This window comes from Scylla paramamosain, chromosome 26, assembly GCF_035594125.1.
Source record: "Scylla paramamosain isolate STU-SP2022 chromosome 26, ASM3559412v1, whole genome shotgun sequence".
Classification (NCBI taxonomy): Eukaryota; Metazoa; Arthropoda; class Malacostraca; order Decapoda; family Portunidae; genus Scylla; species Scylla paramamosain.
Window position 1 is genome coordinate 20,179,333 of NC_087176.1, and position 18,909 is coordinate 20,198,241.

An 18,909-nucleotide genomic window follows, 5' to 3' on the forward strand; every position below is an offset into this window, starting at 1 on the left:
CTTGAGGATTGTGTCACCCATACAGATCACCTCTGTTGAAAGTGACCTTGTGCACACCCTCACATTTACCACAACTCCTCCCAGAACAAAGAGCTTGAATTAGCCACTAAATGTGGTGAACCCTTATAGGATGAAGTCAGCTATTTTTACAGATCATATGGCATCTCTTCTGTAAAAATTCATTTTCTAATGTTAATTTATTGGTGAGTTACAGTCTTTTTTATTTTTTGTTTATTTTATTTTTTTTTTTTTTTGGGGGGGGAATATAAATGTGTCATACTCATGTTGAATATGCAATAGATGAAAGAAGTTATTTCTTAATGATATTATTTTATTGATGCAACACAATATGGTTTTGAAGAATATAATATGTCATACTCTTGTTACTGTCTTTGCATAAGCCTTAATTTTCATCTTTTTTACTTGTATGGGTCATGTGGAAACTAATATTATATATATATATATATATATATATATATATATATATATATATATATATATATATATATATATATATATATATATATATATATATATATATGTTAACTAAATTGCTACTTGTCTTACTTTTTAATCGTTTTACTCATAAATTATTTAGGAACTAAGATTAGATATGTTCACTAAATTGCTACTTGTTGGTGTTTACTGTCTCATCACAAGTTGTAACTTTTCATCTTTTTGGTCATAGAAATCACAGGGGAACTAGGACTAGACATGTTAACTAAATTGCTACCTGATAACCTTTATCATGTCTTTGCAAGTCTTGATATTTCATCTTGTTACTCACATCAGTCACTTGGGAACTAAGATTAGATTATGCTCACTAAATTGCCTTGGAAGCATAAATCATTCCATCTCAGCAAACTGTTAGTGTGAAGATTAACATACATGAAGATGAGAGTTGTGGGCTTATGAATTAGTTGTTTACTGTTGATGTTGGGAGAAATTAAACACACAAAAATTGTTATGGCCATAAGATTCATTATTATTTGTAAGAAAGAGTTAAATGAGTCAGCTCGTAATTCAGATCTGTTAGATAATCTGACTGAAGCTCTTTTTTCTGTTGAGCTTTTTTTCAAAATAGCAATGAAGCAGGTTTAAAAAAGTCTTCATTGAATCTCCTTTAGTCATTAGAGATAAAAGGAATGGTAAATACTAAATATGCAAAGGTAAATGCTATAAGAGTTGACTGATGCTAGTAGGTAAATGATATACTGGTCGTACTCCTCAGTTTAAAATGAAGTAGCAATATATATATATATATATATATATATATATATATATATATATATATATATATATATATATATATATATATATATATATATATATATATATATATATATATATATATATATACAGCAAGTGTTTCAATGAATCATGGAGTGTGCTACTTGTGTTATGCTCAATCCGTGGTCAAAACTGACAAGTCACCAATATTTTGGATACCAGCACCATCCTGAATTGTCATGCTCAGTCCTTGTCATGGTTGTTTTCCCTGCATCATCCTGACTCCCAGAAGGAAGTGTAGGATTGTCACACTGCCTTAACATGGCACACTTGTGTTAGGTAGCCTTTTAACACCTCCATGTATTTGTATGATGATGGGAGGCCAACGCTTCTGCAGGTATGAATGAAGGAATTAGTGAGTTCTGGGCCAGGCAAGCAACATGCTGTGAATGAGGGTGATAGGTGGGAATATTTAGGAATGTTTCATATATGGACTGCCATGTGCAGACCTGATTTTTTGCTGCTTCCCTTGTTTTCTTATGTTCTTATGTTAACATATTCATAGTTCATCACCAAAGTATTTGCCCAAAAATATGTTAAATAACACAATAAAATAAAATGCTTTGACTGAATTATAATGCAGTGTTACTCTTCATCACTACTTTTATGTAATATTACCATTTAATAATGTATGAGTTATTGTACCAGTAAAGTAAGTAGGTGTGAGGAGATGCTGGGTGATGAGGGCAAGTGCAGGAGGATGTGTAGGGTGTGTGTTAATGGAAAGGGTTGGGGTGGAAGACACTTGTAGCCATGCAAAAAGGGTGGTGACAGGAGGCCAGCACCTGTACCGTCACTGATTGATGGAGGGAAAGAAGGAGTGGAGTGGGGTGGGAGATGAGTGTGATAAGAGATGCATTAAGGAGATGGAAGATTGTCAGGAGGTGTAATTACATGGCAGTTGGTTGGCAGTCATCTGTAGGGACAGCAAGATAATTTAGGGACAGTACTGTTTATTCTTCAGCAATTATTTTTGTATAGCAAAGATTATGTAATAGATAACCAATGTTATATCACTTTTATTGCAAATGCTTCCCATTCAAAACTGGTCCTGTATTATGTAATTGTTCAATAGAAAATATGTGAAAATAGCTTTGTATTGGAAATTATTCAAAATGATCTATAAAAAGGATCTTTAGTAATGGAAACATAGGTACATTCACTGATACTCAGTGTATGCATTTGCTGAAAGGTCACAGATTCATAATATTAAAAACTCATTAATACTGGAGCTAATGAGTGGTTGAAAGAAGACAAGAATATTCATAATAATATGCATATATAAGAGTTTAAAGATTCACAGTATTAAAAACTCATTAATGTTGGGTGTGTGGGTGAAGGTGGGAGACAAGGGGAGGGAGGCATGGGCAGGTGGGGAAGATAAGGAGCAAGGGCAGGTAGAGAGGGCAGGGTGGGGAAGCAAGGACATCCTGCTGGTTGTGACCATTACCCTCATGCTGGTCTTCCCATCTCTGAGAGCAGCTCTGACAAAGCAAAAAGTAATTTCCTTTTCAAAGACAAATCCATATTTATTTGTTTCCTGAAGGAGACTTTTTAGGATGATATTTACTTGAGGTTTGTGGTGCATGCTTCAATTTTGCCATGAAAGAAATATTGTCACAAGTAGGTAAGCTGAAATTCATCTAATGGCCATTATATGTAATTTCTTTCCAACTACTTACTATTTCAGATATAAAACAGCATCAAAAGAAACTTACCAGGCCTATTCCTGTGAATGCCTATCTGGTAGATTCTATATCTGATATAAGATAATATTATTAGCCTTACTTTTAAACTTACTGTAAATACTATGAAGTGTTTGAGAAGGTTACTGAGGTTACTGCCATGGAAATTGTCAAGTATAATGTCATACTTTAATCTGTGTAAAGGGCAAGGAAAATGCAGAAAGCCCACATACCTTATGTGAGGTGGCTGAGCATTGTGTACCCCTGATGGTGGCTTATATCTCTGGTAACCTTTATGACCAGAGGAAGGAGGAGGGTTGGTAGACTGTTGTGGGCTTGTAGGGGTCTCCTCAGTGTTGCTTCCTCCTGTTTTTTTGTACTCTATTTTTTTTTTAGAGATTTTGTTAAGAGTGCTTTCATATGGTTGATCTGTCCATCTGTTTATTTTAACAATTTATTTTTTCTGTCTTTCTATCTGTTTCTGTTTCTCCCTATCTGTCTTTCTGTCTACTTCTAAATATTTGCCTACCTGTACTACTAAAAAGATAAAAAAAAAAAAAATGTTGAATGTCAATATTGCATGTTTTTTCAAAACACTGAAGAATAGCCAATATCTTAATAGATATAAAATAATTTTCCCTACATAAGGCTCTATAAGAAACAATGGCAGCTACTCTTTATTCATTCCTTGAGTTACTTTTCCCCAGTGGCCATAGAGCTACAGCACGGAGGTGGAGGTGATGCTGTAGAAGTGAGCTGAATGTGGTGTGTAACATTGGCTTAGAGGTGATCAGCCTTTGGAGAGGGGCTGTAGCTGCCTCCCATATAGGGACTAATCGAGTTCTGGGGAGGCGGGTCTGGCTGGCCTCTGTGAGACAATTGGACAGTTGGAGATTATGGTGGGAGATGCCTGGATGTGCCCTATAGATGTTTGTATGGTTGCCTCCCTCCAAGGGTCCCTTAAAGTTGTGTACACTCTGTAGGACGTATTTCTTACCTTATCGAATTATGAAAATTTGCTTTCATTAATCTCACCTGTCAAAGTCACTGCTATGGAATGTCTGCCACTACACTGAACAATGTGGGCCGGGCTGCCACATGTATGATGATTTTTGTCCTGCCCTAAATTTAAGATCCGGACTTAGAGAAATGTTTAAGTGAAACTTTGAGCCAGAAACTGAAAGAGAATGAAAGGTGATGAAAAATATCCACTGCTTAGTAGAGTTTGAAGGAAAAAATGATACAGTAAAATCCCTCTTATCCGGCATCAGTGGGACCGCTGACATGCCGGATACTTGAATAGAAGTGAAATTATGCCCACAATCACCACCCTACACTCACGCATCTTACCATAACAAAGATCAGCTGATCGCTGTGCCGCGCGTCGCCGCCCGTGCTGCCACCTCACACTCACCAGCACAGTTGTAGCATTGGGCCTGTAATTGTGACTCCTGATCTTTTCAAGCTGAACCACTCGTATAACACTTTGTCCATCATTTCATTATGATGATACTGCAGTGTGTGATGATTTTCCACTGCCTTTGGGGTGTCGGTGACTTTCATGTAATCCCGCAACTTTTTCGTTTGGGATTTAATGTCATAAATAGTTGATGAGCCCACACCATATTCTGCCATTAGTTGCTGTCTGCTTTCACCTCTCTCTAATCATCGACAAATTTCTACCTTCTGCTTAAGTGTAAGCACAACACGCTTCCTCTTTTCTACAACTTTAGGTATGATGAAGGCGTCAGGTGATAAACAGTGCACATGCGGGACTGAGTCACTGAGTAAACACAGTGCAGTGGACCACAGGTGGTGCGAAGCAGTGTGCTCTGGTGGCGAGGGGACAAAGTATGCCTCACGCGGGAATTTTAATCAATTTTATGAGTACACATTGATTTTTTTATAGATTTTAAGGCTCGGGGAAAAATGTGCCGGATACTTGAAGCTGCCGGATACTTGAATGCCGGATGAGAGGGATTTTACTGTATTAGGGGTTGGCCTGGTGGCGCCCATGCTGGGAGGGGGTGCATTTCGGGCATCGCAGCGGGATATTGGCAGCAGCATTATGTGATGGGATATCCGGCTGGCGTTAGTCAACCCTTGCGAATCCAACCCTTCGTGGTATTCCTTCTCCCCCCTCATTAGGTCTCCTCCTGTTCCCCCCCATGAAAGTGTAGTGGCCCCCAGGCTTGGAGGAGTGCCTTTGTTACACCATTTGGCCAAGTTTCCTGTTGGGTGCACAGCCATATTGGTAGGTTGGCTGATCAGGCACCACCTGTCTGGTGTGAGGCTCTGCCCCTCCTCCCCATGTGTAGTTGCAATGGTGGTTGTGACAGCGGTGGTAGTGGTGGTAACACAGTGGTCATATAGTGGTGCTCGCATGGCGTTTGGTGGCTCAAGAACTGTGAGATAGTGATCTGTGTAATACTCCAGCAAGTTTCTTGTTATAATCTTGTAATCAAAGGGCTTTTCACAACACAGTGAAGTGAATAGATGAGTACCCTGTTGTGGTTACATTAGCAACTTTTTGTATGTGTCATTGTATGAAGGACTGTGCCAGTAGTCAGTAACCTTGAAATGTTATTGAGGAATCTGCTGCACACACATTGGTATGACTTATGACTGAGTAAGTATTTAATGGTATAGTGATAGCATGGTTTCTTATCTTCACAAGACACACATGTGAGGTGGTGTACTCTTGGCAGCAGTGCAGCAACACACAGGACAAGAGATTTTTGGGAAAATGTTATGTCTTGTGTAGCTGTGGTGTAGCACTTTGAGAGTTGGCTTATATCAAGACTGAAGGATATTATTTTATCCCCGCAAGTACAGTAGTGTGCTACAGTATTTTGTGCAATAATTGCCAATGGCTGTTATATATCTAGACCACGGTGATCTGTAGCTCAGTGAAGGCTTATTGATTTGAGCTTTTCTTTTCCAAGTAAGAAAAATATTTAGGCTTGGTGGTGGCCATAGAGTGGAATCATTAATCATAATGGGATCATTGAAGGAGTGGGGACAGAGGGCAGGTACACCTGGGTGGCAGGAGGCTCACTAATGCTTCCTGGCCAGGCAGGAGGCCTCCCTCCACCCACCATCAAGGATCACAAATTACTAGAGGTACTGGTAACACTGAGGAACAGTTATGAGTCCTGAGAAATTACTGCTGTGATGAAAATATAGGGTGTGTACTGCTTTACATAATGTGTAGTGTGTGTGTGTGTGTGTGTGTGTGTGTGTGTGTGTGTGTGTGTGTGTGTGTGTGTGTATAGACACATTTTGTTTATATTTTCAATGATGAAGATTGTGAGTGTTTTGGTTGAGGTTTCATGGATGACTATAATTGCTCTGAACATGAAGGGAACATTATATCCTTTATGTAGTTGTAATGGTTGCCATGTGATATATGTTTTTACAGTTTATTTATATACATAAACCATGTATGCTTTCTTTTTAGTATATATACATAACATATTTAAGCATTAACTGTTGTTGAAAACCAGGCAAGCTATATTCATCATTTATTCATGAATAGTTCTTATTGTAAGATTTTTAAAGCATATTTGGATCAAATTTTATCATAAGAGCTTTAATGTTTTAGGCACCAATATGTTATTGTTTATCTGATGACCCCCACAAGTTGGTGATGAGAAAAACAAACCACAGCATCATAGGTTGTAGCTTTGTACATCAAATTTGTTACAAGAATAACAGAAAGAGTGTTGACAGTATTTGTGTAATTACTGTTCATCCTTTGCTTGCAGGTGAGCATTTACTGTCTCCTAAGAAAAACATCAGCGGAGGGGACGTGACCCTTGACTCTGTGTCTCCTCTTAACTCTCCGTCCTTCACCCTCAATGAGACAGTACCAGACTTCAATCTTGACTTCAACCTTGATGAAGCCTTGAAATTTGTTGGACTGAACTGCTCTGAGACTGGGGAAACTGTCTGGAAGGTGAGTTGTCTATTTTGCAATAGATATTACCATTAGGAGATAATAGATTACTTATTAGCCCATTGGCTATTATGACTTTGCCTTATACTGAAGGAAATTGCCTGGTTGGATGACTGGAATATACTCATTTAAAAGGATGTTAATGCACAGTCAGTGAAGAGCTTGGTCAGAAGCTATGAAAGTGTTATCTCAGCCCTCAGAGCCTGAACCCACCTCTGACAACAAGGAAAGCCCTGGTAAGGAGGAGGAGGACAGCGAGGACAGCTTAGACACCTTGAACGACACCCTGGACGATATGATCCAGGCCTCCCAGCTTCATCCTCAACACCCGTGCTCACTACAGGTAAGTGTCTGCCTCTCCTGTGCATGGTCATCCAGAATATAAGAATGGGAGGAAAGGAGACCATAAAAGACCAGCTGACCCACGCAAGGTGGCTCCTGGTCAATTCAGGGCAGTATGAGGTTCTTCCCTGTCAGAGCACCAGTGTAATATGTCATTTAAAATTTTAAAAAATTTTTTCCATGGTTTATTGAAAAAGAAGGGAATTGCAATGTGATATTAAATACAAATATTCCAGAATAAGCATTTTCTCATGCGCTAAGCCTGCATGGCAGACTGAACCAATTTAAGGTTATTACAAAGCTAGCTCAAATAAAAAGCACAGCCATTCCATCTCAAATTTTTAACTGGTGCTTTCTTTTGGGAGAGAACACCCAAGTTTTTTTTTTTTTTTTTTTTTTTTTTTTTTTTTTTTTTTTGTGCATTTGACCTGGCTTTATATTTGTATGACAAGACAAGAAAAGAAACAAGTAAATAAATATAGATCAACAGATGCAAACAGTATAGTAATTTTGCCATACCAGCATCAAAAGTGAATTAATATTGATGACTAGATAGATAACACACACAATAGCAGTAGCTGAGCATAGCGTGATGAGAATGTCAAGGAACAGTGCGGCATTAACCAGTGATTTACAATGGCACAGAAACACAACCACCTTGGCGGTGCGGGATATGGAGTGATGGAGTCAGACAGACGGGAGTGGTGTGCTGTCATTGTTCAGTCTGCAGTCAGGTCATTACAGCGTGAGGTGAGGCGTGGGAGAGTGGCGGGGAGAGGAGAGGAGAGGGAAGGAGGAGGGTTGAGGATTTCAGTCAAGTAATGTCTTGGTGCCGTTTCGAACATTTCCTGCATGACAAGGTGAGCTTAGCGGGTCGTGACGTGCTGGGTTCCTCACTGACTGCTGTGTGTGTGTTCTGTCAAGGTAATTCTGCCGTGTTTTTCCCCTAATTCCCTGCGATGCCCGTACAGTGAGTGAGTCAAGTCTGGGTCTCCCATAGTGTTGTTTATTATATTTATTTTCTGGAGGAATGAACACTTTGGTTGTTATTATTATTATTGCTAGTACTTATTCTACTACTACTACTACTACTACTACTACTACTACTACTACTACTACTACTACTACTACTACTACTGCTGGTACTAGTACTACTACTACTACGATTACGACTACTACTGTACTGAGGGAGCTTGATAGGAGGTGTGTGTGTGTGTGTGTGTGTGTGTGTGTGTGTGTGTGTGTGTGTGTGTGTGTGTGATTCACCTACAGTCATCTGCTGGTCACCCAGCCAGCCTTTACCCTACAGAAAGAGCTCAGAGATCATAGTGACTGATCTTTGGGTAGGACACCACACACCGGGGCAGCAAGGTCACAACCCTTTGGGTTACATCCCGTATCTACTTGCTGCTAGGTGAACAGGGCCTACACATTAAGAGGCTCACCCATTTGCCTCGTGTGTGTGTGTGTGTGTGTGTGTGTGTGTGTGTGTGTGTGTGTGTGTGTTACAGTGCTTGTGTTCACTCACTTACACAAGGCAGTTTTCTTATCAGATTTTTTTTTTTTTATCTTTGTAATGCTGTAGTTGAATAATCTTGATGCTTTTTAGTAGTTCTTGCATCATTCGTGCAGGACTTCTTGTGCTGCTGGTGGATTGAATTAGCAGTGTTCAGGAGACAAAACGCATACATTTATGGCAGAGTACCCAGGGAGTGTATTTCACTGCAAAGTAACATTACAGAATATGATAGACGGTTTTCTCTACAAGCAAAGTGAGAGAGAATAGCGAGTGATATATAGACAGAAAGCCACAGCTGTCATGGACGATAATTACTTAGAAACTGAGGATGGGAAGGGAGACGAAAAAGATAATGATGACAAATGAGAAGTTGGCTGGCGGCAAGATTACACTTGTTTGCTTCTTATGCCTTCAAAACAAGACAGCTAACATTTCAGACACCTGTCCGTGAAAATATAGTCTTTGTAACTAAAAATAATCCAGCAAGATATTTTTAGCATCTATATTTCATGCTCCTGAAGTTAGTGGTAGCGAAACAAGACGAGTTTGTTTCTTATGCCTTCAAAACGAGAGATACAACGTTTTAGGAAATAGCGGGTGATGGAATAATATCTTCCCTATTGAAATTGGTACCATAAAATACTTTTAGCATCTATATTTCTTGATTCTGAAGGTGATGGTAACTTATAGTAGCAAAATAAATTAACGCATTTCTGAATCATATGTGGTTTGTTGCAGTATTGCAGTACCTAAGTGAAATGACACTTTGACTACAACATGGGGTAGCGAAAAAAAAATGAATGGACAGACGGACGATTTTTTCCGGTCACGCGCCGAGAAACATCTACCTTATCTACTCTTGTTGGCATATTAATAGTTGCAGAATTTGCTCATGTTTATCAAGTGTTGCCCATCGAGTGTTGGTTCAGGTGCTGATAGCGGCAGTGATGATGGTGATAATGGTGATGGAAAGTGTGTTGATGGTGATGACGGTGGTGGTATGGTAACAGTGGTGATGACAGCGGAGAGACAGCGGTGTCGGCGGTGTTCAGAACAACAGTCACGCTTATCCTCGTTGTTAAGATATTTGCTTTTAGCGGCCTCATATGTCATGATAAGCAGCAGCAGATTCCTTGGTATAGTGAGAGAGTTTAGGGAGCTGCACAACTCAGTTAAGACGCAGAATTGTATGCCACGTGCTGCTAAAGTGAAGAAAGCTGAAGATGACACTAAACTTCACTTTGTGAATCAACTAAACCTTATGACACACACTGAATTTTACAGTAATCCTTATGACAGACACATAACTACAACCAGAGCAGCAATAATGATGAGTACAACAATAATTCTAATAATAATAATAATGCATTGATAAGCTGTATACTATAATATTCTAACTCCATTTTCTCTCTCTCTCTCTCTCTCTCTCTCTCTCTCTCTCTCTCTCTCTCTCTCTCTCTCTCTCTCTCTCTCTCTCTCTCTCTCTCTCTCTCTCTCTCTCTCATACTTAACGTAGATATCTTTCTGTAAAATGGTGTAATTGGTCAGGAGATCACGGAACTTGCTCCTTACCTGGCATTGAAATCCCTGTAGCACGTTGAGCAGTGTGGAGATAATGCAACAGAAAAGAATGGCATTAGGCTTTTGGACAATAATAATCTTTCATTAAGACATCTTTCTCCGCAGTTTTCATTCTTTGATGTTCTCAGCTTCCTGCGCTTGTGACTCTGTAATTGGTGTGCTGTGTAATATTACTGTAAGTGAAAAAAAAATAAATAACGAGTATTAGATGTATTCTGGTGTTGATTTCCGCGTCACTTAGGCAGGTAAGTGGCAGGCGTGAGGGTGGTCCTTTAAGTGGCTATTTGACCTGTGTTATTTGTTACTGCAGGTGGGCTGGAAACTGCAGCTTTTTTTTATTGCGTCAGGAAACACGCTGACGTTGTGTGGCTGATGTTTAAAATTTTTTCCCTCTGTTTTCGTCGGCAGACCGGCGGCAATTTGAGTTTGTAAGCTGCTTTTGAGCCAGATATTAAATAAAGGCTGTAGTTTAGGAATTATATTGCAGAGTGTTATTTTTAGTATTGGTTCGGGAAATTGGATCTGTGTTAAAAGAAAAGAAAAAAAAGAAGAATGTTTAAGTTAACTCTTTGTCTGGTAGCACCTCTCTTTAAGCTTAAAAAATATACAGTAATTATACTCTAGTAAGCACTTTGTACTTAAAAAGTACAGAGTGCTGCTGGTTCGGGAATTGGGATCTGCGTTAAAAGAAAAGCAAGAAGTAATTACGTTTTAGTTAACTTTTAGCCTACCAAGACTCCTCCTTAAGCTTGATAAAACACTACAGTAGTTCAAGTTTAAAGTATAATTTTACTACAAGACATCAGGAGAGAGAGAGAGAGAGAGAGAGAGAGAGAGAGAGAGAGAGAGAGAGAGAGAGAGAGAGAGAGAGAGAGAGAGAGAGACTAGTGGAGTAGTTACAGTGCTTGTAGTCACATTTTCACTCCATAAAATAATCTAGAGTTAAACAAAAATGAAGCAACAAACGTACTCCCATAAGCAGTCACAGTTACAGGTACAATATTTCAGTTTTTCCTTACGAGTAATTGTAGTACTTGTAGTTACATTTTCACCCCATAAAATCATCTAGAATTATCCCAAAAAATAACAAATGTACTACCATAAGCAATCACAGTTACAAATGCAATATTTCAAATTTTCTGTACAATTGCGGGAATTTTAAAAGTCCCATCGGAGAGGTGCGCGGCGCAGTGGCGATGCTTGCGGTCACTTGGAGCAATAACTGTCATGTTGAACTGGTGGTGGTGTTGGTGGACTGAGAGGGAGGCGCCGCCACCCACACATGTGAGAGATGGCCGGGACATGGAGTGTGGGGGAGTGTGTGTGTGTATGTGGAGGATGAGGGGTGTGTGTGTGTGTGTGTGTGTGTGTAGGACGAGGGGAAGTGTGTGAGGAGTGTGCGTGGACTGTATAGAGTTTAAGTGAAGGAAGTTGAAGATGACTAAATTCTACAGTAAACCTTATGACACACAATGTAATAGCTACAACCGGAGCAGCAATAATGAAGAAAATAATTTACAAGACGAGTGGGAGTGTGTGGAGAGTGTGGAGTGTAGGAGTGCCAGAGTGGGTGTGGCATGACCAACTGCTTGACAATGTGGATGATTTATTGAGAGAGAGAGAGAGAGAGAGAGAGAGAGAGAGAGAGAGAGAGAGAGAGAGAGAGAGAGATTGTAGTATCATATCTCTCAAAGTACATTGATGTTGAAGGCAAAATTGATTCAGTTAACATAATTACCAAACGAAACAAGGAACTTCACTTTAAGACCCAGAGAGAGAGAGAGAGAGAGAGAGAGAGAGAGAGAGATGGTTTGGGGGAGGTGACAGAAAGGGGCAGTGTTTGGCAATAGGGAGGCTGAGACAGGGCCCCGCCAAGCCTGCCCGGTTAGGCTTACTGCTGCTCGGGGCTGTGAGCTGGTGACGGTGTGACGGTGGCGGCTCATCATTAATCACAGTCCACGGTGAATGTAGCCAATCACAGCAGAATCACGACCAATCATAAACTCGTCACGACCAATAAGGGCGGAAATTGCTGCAAAACCGGGTCCCATTGGTGGAGAGGCTGCCAGATCGCTTTCACCACCAGATTCTTTACACATTCCTCTAGACTCCAATATTCATTAAGGTTTTATGATGCACCATCCATCTCTTCTTTTGTGCTTTAGGAATCACTGGATTACTCTCTCAAGCCTCTTAGCGGCTTGGTGTAAAATGTTCACCAACTGCTTGAAAATATCGGGACTCACTCGTATGTTGCACTGTTTGTTGCCACGAGCTTGGGGAGTTTGACCTCTCGAGTGCATCGGCATCCTCAAGTCCCTTTCACACGCTGGGGGATACATTGACTCCTGGAGAGAGAAGTCAGTGCCACCACCACCATCACCACTACACCTACTCCTACCCCTACCCCAACCACTACCACCCACCACCCACCACCACCACCACCACGCTGTCCTTGCTTCCTGCTTGGTGAACAGAGCTGCAGGATGTTCCGTGAAGCATCTGCTGCCCATGGTGTATATATATATATATATATATATATATATATATATATATATATATATATATATATATATATATATATATATATATATATATATATATATATATATATATATATATATATATATATATATATATATATATATATATATATATATATATATATATATATATATATATATATATATATATATATATATATAGGAGGAGGAGGCAGTAGACACCTGCCGAAATGATAATTACTCCCAGTGAGGTCTAAAGCACTGTTCAGGGGGTGCTGTGAACTTATCATTAAACCCAGCTGTGACCTCACTGAACGTTTCCCTTTGTGTCTCACAACACAAGGGGGCAGTCACAGCCTGCCCTCTAAAGACAACTCTCTTCCTCCACACAAAACTACAAGCACCTAATAACACACACACCCTTCACTCAAAAATTTTAAAATCATGGCGACTCCTACAGCAGCCTCGGAGTCCCCATCTGGGGAGGGGATCATAAATGTCCCCAGGTCGGACTGCCTTTCTGTCGACGACCCTAAGTGTCTTGACATCCCCCTCAACTTTTTCTTCATTAACTTCTGCAACATTCGCGGTCTAAGATCTAATTTTCAATCTGTAGAACACCACCTCTCCTCTTCTAAACCTCATCTTCTTTTCCTCACTGAAACTCAGGTGTCTGAGGCAACTGACAGTAGCCCCTTTTCTGTTCCCTCCTACTTTCTCTATCCTCATTTTCAATCCAAAGCTGGATGCTGCGTTTATGTGCCCAATGACTTAACCTGCTCTCGTGCCCACGCTCTTGAATCTTCCGAGTTTTCCACCATCTGGCTACGACTACAGAGTCATTCTCATACTAAATTTATCTGTGCTATGTACCTCTCTCCTAACTCCTCTGACTATAAGAAATTCTTTGACTACTTAACTTCCAAAGTGGAGCACATTCTGACCCTCTTCCCTTTTCCAGAGATCTCCATTCTTGGAGACTTCAATGTTCACCACCAGCTTTGGCTTTCCTCTCCCTTCACTGACCATCCTGGTGAACTAGCCTACAACTTTGCTATCCTGCATGACCTAGAGCAATTGGTGCAACACCCTACTCGTATTCCTGACCGTCTTGGAGATACGCCCAACATTCTTGACCTTTTCCTGACCTCTAATCCTTCTGCTTATGCTGTCACCCTTTCTTCTCTGTTGGGCTCCTCCGATCACAATCTCATATCTTTATCTTGTCCTATCACTCCAATCCCTCCTCAGGATCCCCCTAAGCGAAGGTGCCTCTGGCATTTTGCCTCTGCTAGTTGGGGGGACCTAAGGAGGTATTTTGCTGATTTTCCTTGGAATGACTACTGCTTCCGTATCAGAGACCCGTCTTTGTGTGCTGAGCGCATAACAGAGGTGATAGTGTCTGGCATGGAGGCGTACATTCCTCACTCTCTTTCTCGTCCTAAACCTTCTAAACCTTGGTTTAACACAGCTTGTTCTCGTGCTATACATGATAGAGAGGTGGCCCACAAAAGGTACCTAAGCCTTCCATCACCAGAATCTCATGCACTTTATATTTCTGCCCAGAACCATGCCAAGTCTGTTCTCCAACTAGCCAAAAACTCCTTCATTAACAGAAAATGTCAAAACCTTTCAAGATCTAACTCCCCTCGTGATTTCTGGCATCTAGCCAAAAATATCTCCAATAACTTTGCTTCTTCTTCTTTCCCTCCTCTACTTCAACCAGATGGCACCACTGCTATCACATCTATTTCTAAAGCTGAACTCTTTGCTCAAACCTTTGCTAAAAACTCTACCTTGGACGATTCTGGGCTTGTTCCTTCCTCTCCTCCACCCTCTGACTACTTCATGCCACGTATTAAAATTCTTCGCAATGATGTTTTCCATGCCCTCGCTGGCCTAAACCCTCGGAAGGCTTATGGACCTGATGGGGTCCCTCCTATTGTTCTCCGAAACTGTGCCTCCGTGCTTGCACCTTGCCTAGTCAAACTCTTTCAGCTCTGTCTGTCAACATCTACCTTTCCTTCTTGCTGGAAGTTTGCCTACATTCAACCTGTTCCTAAAAAGGGTGACTGCTCTAATCCCTCAAACTACCGTCCTATTGCTTTAATTTCCTGCTTATCTAAAGTTTTTGAATCTATCCTCAACAGGAAGATTCTTAAACATCTATCACTTCACAACCTTCTATCTGATCGCCAGTATGGGTTCCGTCAAGGCCGCTCTACTGGTGATCTTCTGGCTTTCCTTACTGAGTCTTGGTCATCCTCTTTTAGAGACTGGTGAAACTTTTGCTGTTGCCTTGGACATATCAAAAGCCTTTGATAGAGTCTGGCACAAAGCTTTGATTTCCAAACTACCCTCCTACGGTTTCTATCCTCCTCTCTGTAACTTCATCTCAAGTTTCCTTTCTGACCGTTCTATTGCTGCTGTGGTAGACGGTCACTGTTCTTCTCCTAAATCTATTAACAGTGGTGTTCCTCAGGGTTCTGTCCTGTCACCAACTCTCTTCTTATTATTCATTAATGATCTTCTAAACCAAACTTCTTGTCCTATCCACTCCTATGCTGATGATACCACCCTGCACTTTTCCACGTCTTTTCATAGACATCCAACCCTTCAGGAGGTAAACATATCATGCAGGGAAGCCACAGAACGCCTGACTTCTGATCTTTCTAAAATTTCTGATTGGGGCAGAGCAAACTTGGTATTGTTCAATGCCTCAAAAACTCAATTCCTCCATCTATCAACTCGACACAACCTTCCAGACAACTATCCCCTCTTCTTCAATGACACTCAACTGTCCCCCTCTTCTACACTGAACATCCTCGGTCTGTCCTTTACTTATAATCTGAACTGGAAACTTCACATCTCCTCTCTAGCTAAAACAGCTTCTATGAAGTTAGGTGTTCTGAGACGTCTCCCCCTCTGTACAAGGGCCTTATCCGTCCATGTATGGAGTATGCTTCACATGTCTGGGGGGGTTCCACTCATACTGCTCTTCTAGACAGGGTGGAATCAAAAGCTTTTCGTCTCATCAACTCCTCTCCTCTAACTGACTGTCTTCAGCCCCTCTCTCACCGCCGCAATGTTGCATATCTAGCTGTCTTCTACCACTATTTTCATGCCAACTGCTCTTCTGATCTTTGCTAACTGCATGCCTCCCCTCCTTCCGCGGCCTCGCTGCACAAGACTTTCTTCTTTCTCTCACCCCTATTCTGTCCACCTCTCTAACACAAGAGTTAACCAGTATTCTCAATCATTCATCCCTTTCTCATGTAAACTCTGGAATTCCCTGCCTGCTTCTGTATTTTCACCTTCCTATGACTTGAATTCCTTCAAGAGGGAGGTTTCAAGACGCTTATCCACCAATTTTTGACCACTGCTTTGACCCTTTTATGGGACTGGCATTTCAGTGGGCATTTTTTTTTATTAGATTTTTGTTGCCCTTGGCCAGTATCCTTCCTACATAAAAAAAAAAAATATATATATATATATATATATATATATATATATATATATATATATATATATATATATATATATATATATATATATATATATTTTTTTTTTTTTTTTTTTTTTTTTTTTTTTTGCTTCGATGAATAGAGTGTTGGCATTTTTTAGACAACTCCCATATATCCTTGAAATCACACCTGTCTTTTTTTAATCTCTTATCACACTTTTCTTACGTAACCTTCTTACGGCAAAGGTTGGTTTGTATCGTGTAGGTGTTCAAGATAACTGCCTTATGCTTCTAAGCCGTCATGTGAGACACTTTACAGTCATTACGATAGTTTTGAAAGGCCACAAGTATGATTAGTTGTGCTTCCATGCGTTTTTTTTTTTTTTTTCCACTGATAGAGCAAAATCCTTATTAAATTATAAATAGAATAATGAAAAACACACTTGCAAACACAATAACCTCCATTGTAACCAGTTAAAGTTATAGAGATAAGACGCTGAAGCATTTGAGAGATGGAGACCTTTCAGACACACACACACACACACACACACACACACACACACACACACACACACACACACACACACACACACACACACACACACACACACACACACACACACACACACTGAGCAAATCACATACATGACTCCATTTTGTGTACACTTAGCTAATCTGGAAATACAGCCCATTCCAGCCCATTCCAGGCTCATTCCAGTCCCTTATCTTATTACCCTGTTCCAGTTTATTCCATCATTTTTTTTTTTTTTTTTTTACCTTTTTTACCTTGTTCTGCTAGGTCTGTCTGGCCTGTGTTTGGTTCTGCTGGGTCTGTCTGGCCTGTGTTTGGTTCTGCTGGGTCTGTCTGGCCTGTGTTTGGTTCTGCTGGGTCTGTTTGGCCTGTGTTTGGTTCTGCTGGGTCTGTCTGGCCTGTGTTTGGTTCTGCTGGGTCTGTCTGGCCTGTGTTTGGTTCTGCTGGGTCTGTTTGGCCTGTGTTTGGTTCTGCTGGGTCTGTCTGGCCTGTGTTTGGTTCTGCTGGGTCTGTTTGGCCTGTGTTTGGTTCTGCTGGGTCTGTCTGGCCTGTGTTTGGTTCTGCTGGGTCTGTTTGGCCTGTGTTTGGTTCTGCTGGGTCTCTGTTTAGCCTGTGTTTGGCCAAACAGGCTACCATTACTGGTACAAAGGTTACACTGGAATGAAATTAGTTGAAAAATATACTGCATAATTATTGGCAATGAAAAGATTGTGTGTTGAAAAGATAGTGATGAGGGATTCCGGGATGTGTTTCACTGTACAGAGTGGTGGCTGCCTCTAAGTGTTCGGGAGCACCTTACATGGCACCAAGAGGTAGTTAGTATATCCTCACCTTACAGAAAAAAAAAAAAAAAGTTCCTGACCAGACATGGGCATCATTATAAATTATTATGATTTTATTTTGATTATGGTCTGGAATACTTTTTTGATTGATTATATTATGATTAGTTTTAGCTATTTTTATTGTGGTTATTTTTTTCTTTTTGTGCATGATTAGGATTAGATTATCACATTTCTCTGTGATTATTTATAAAAAGATAATAATTAACAGTGATTAAGTACAATGCCTAAATAGGCAGCAAACTACATCTCTTAGGAGCACTGTTCCATTTTTGAGCATAGCAATATAACTGCTTAAATCACTTTCTAACTAATGGTATTAAAAACATACATTGTGTGTAAGAGGTTTTATTTGATTTTGCTATACAGTACATAATACATTACTTCTATGAATTTATTTCAGATCATGATCACAGACTTTCACAGCAATAAGGAAAACAAAGTATTTCTCTTTGAAAAATATAGAACTTGTTATACACATGATTTCTTATAGGCTAGGTTATTTCTCATGTAATGTCTTCTTTACTATGTGTTGATTGCACTTGATAAACATCAACTCCTCAAAGCAAACATCGGTCATTCTGCATCGTTCAGGACAAAAGACTTTCCCAGCAATGGAGAAAAGTGTCTGATCTGGAGCCGATGAAGCTGGGATGCACAGATATTGGAGCCAGTATAGTTAGTTGAGGCAGTGTTGACTGATTCTGTTCTCAGAAGAGAAGGGGATCACTGTCATCCTCTGTTCTTGGTTGACTCAGGTTGGATTCTACTTGTGATACAGTTGATGTTAATATACAGTGGGAAGAGCTCGTTGATGCTGATGGTGTCATGAATCTGAACACCTTGCACTTCTTTGTAGGGGCCTCCTTATTTTCTTGAAGGGAACCGTTTTCTTCAGTGGTAGTAGGCATAATTTCATCTACTGTAGACTTCAGTAGGGATTTCATGAACATGACTTATGGTAAGCTCCAGTCCATCTTAAAGCATGGATCTAGGAAAGAAGCCAGCCCAAACATCTCCGTGTCTTCATAGATCTTCAATCTTTTCTCGATTGAGCTTTTGAGAGTAGTAATAATCTTTGACTTGTATGTCTGTGACACTTGATCAAGCTCATCGTTCAATCCACAAATGCATGGAATTACTGTGCTTGACATTACAACATTCTCTCCCTGACACACTAGAGTTGCTACTTTAAA

At 40.3% G+C, this 18,909-nt stretch overlaps 1 protein-coding gene across 13 annotated transcripts in view; it reads left to right on the forward strand.

The window, feature by feature from the left end:
- The window catches only part of LOC135113795 (uncharacterized), a 51,350-nt gene that overhangs the window by 17,016 nt on the left and 15,425 nt on the right, over nucleotides 1–18,909 (forward strand). For all 13 annotated transcript variants that reach the window (XM_064029410.1, XM_064029411.1, XM_064029412.1 and 10 more), the window contains exons 4-5: nucleotides 6,743–6,933; nucleotides 7,127–7,276. In XM_064029410.1, coding sequence (XP_063885480.1) covers nucleotides 6,743–6,933; nucleotides 7,127–7,276 — 341 coding nt within the window. The remainder of the gene's footprint in view (nucleotides 1–6,742; nucleotides 6,934–7,126; nucleotides 7,277–18,909) is intronic.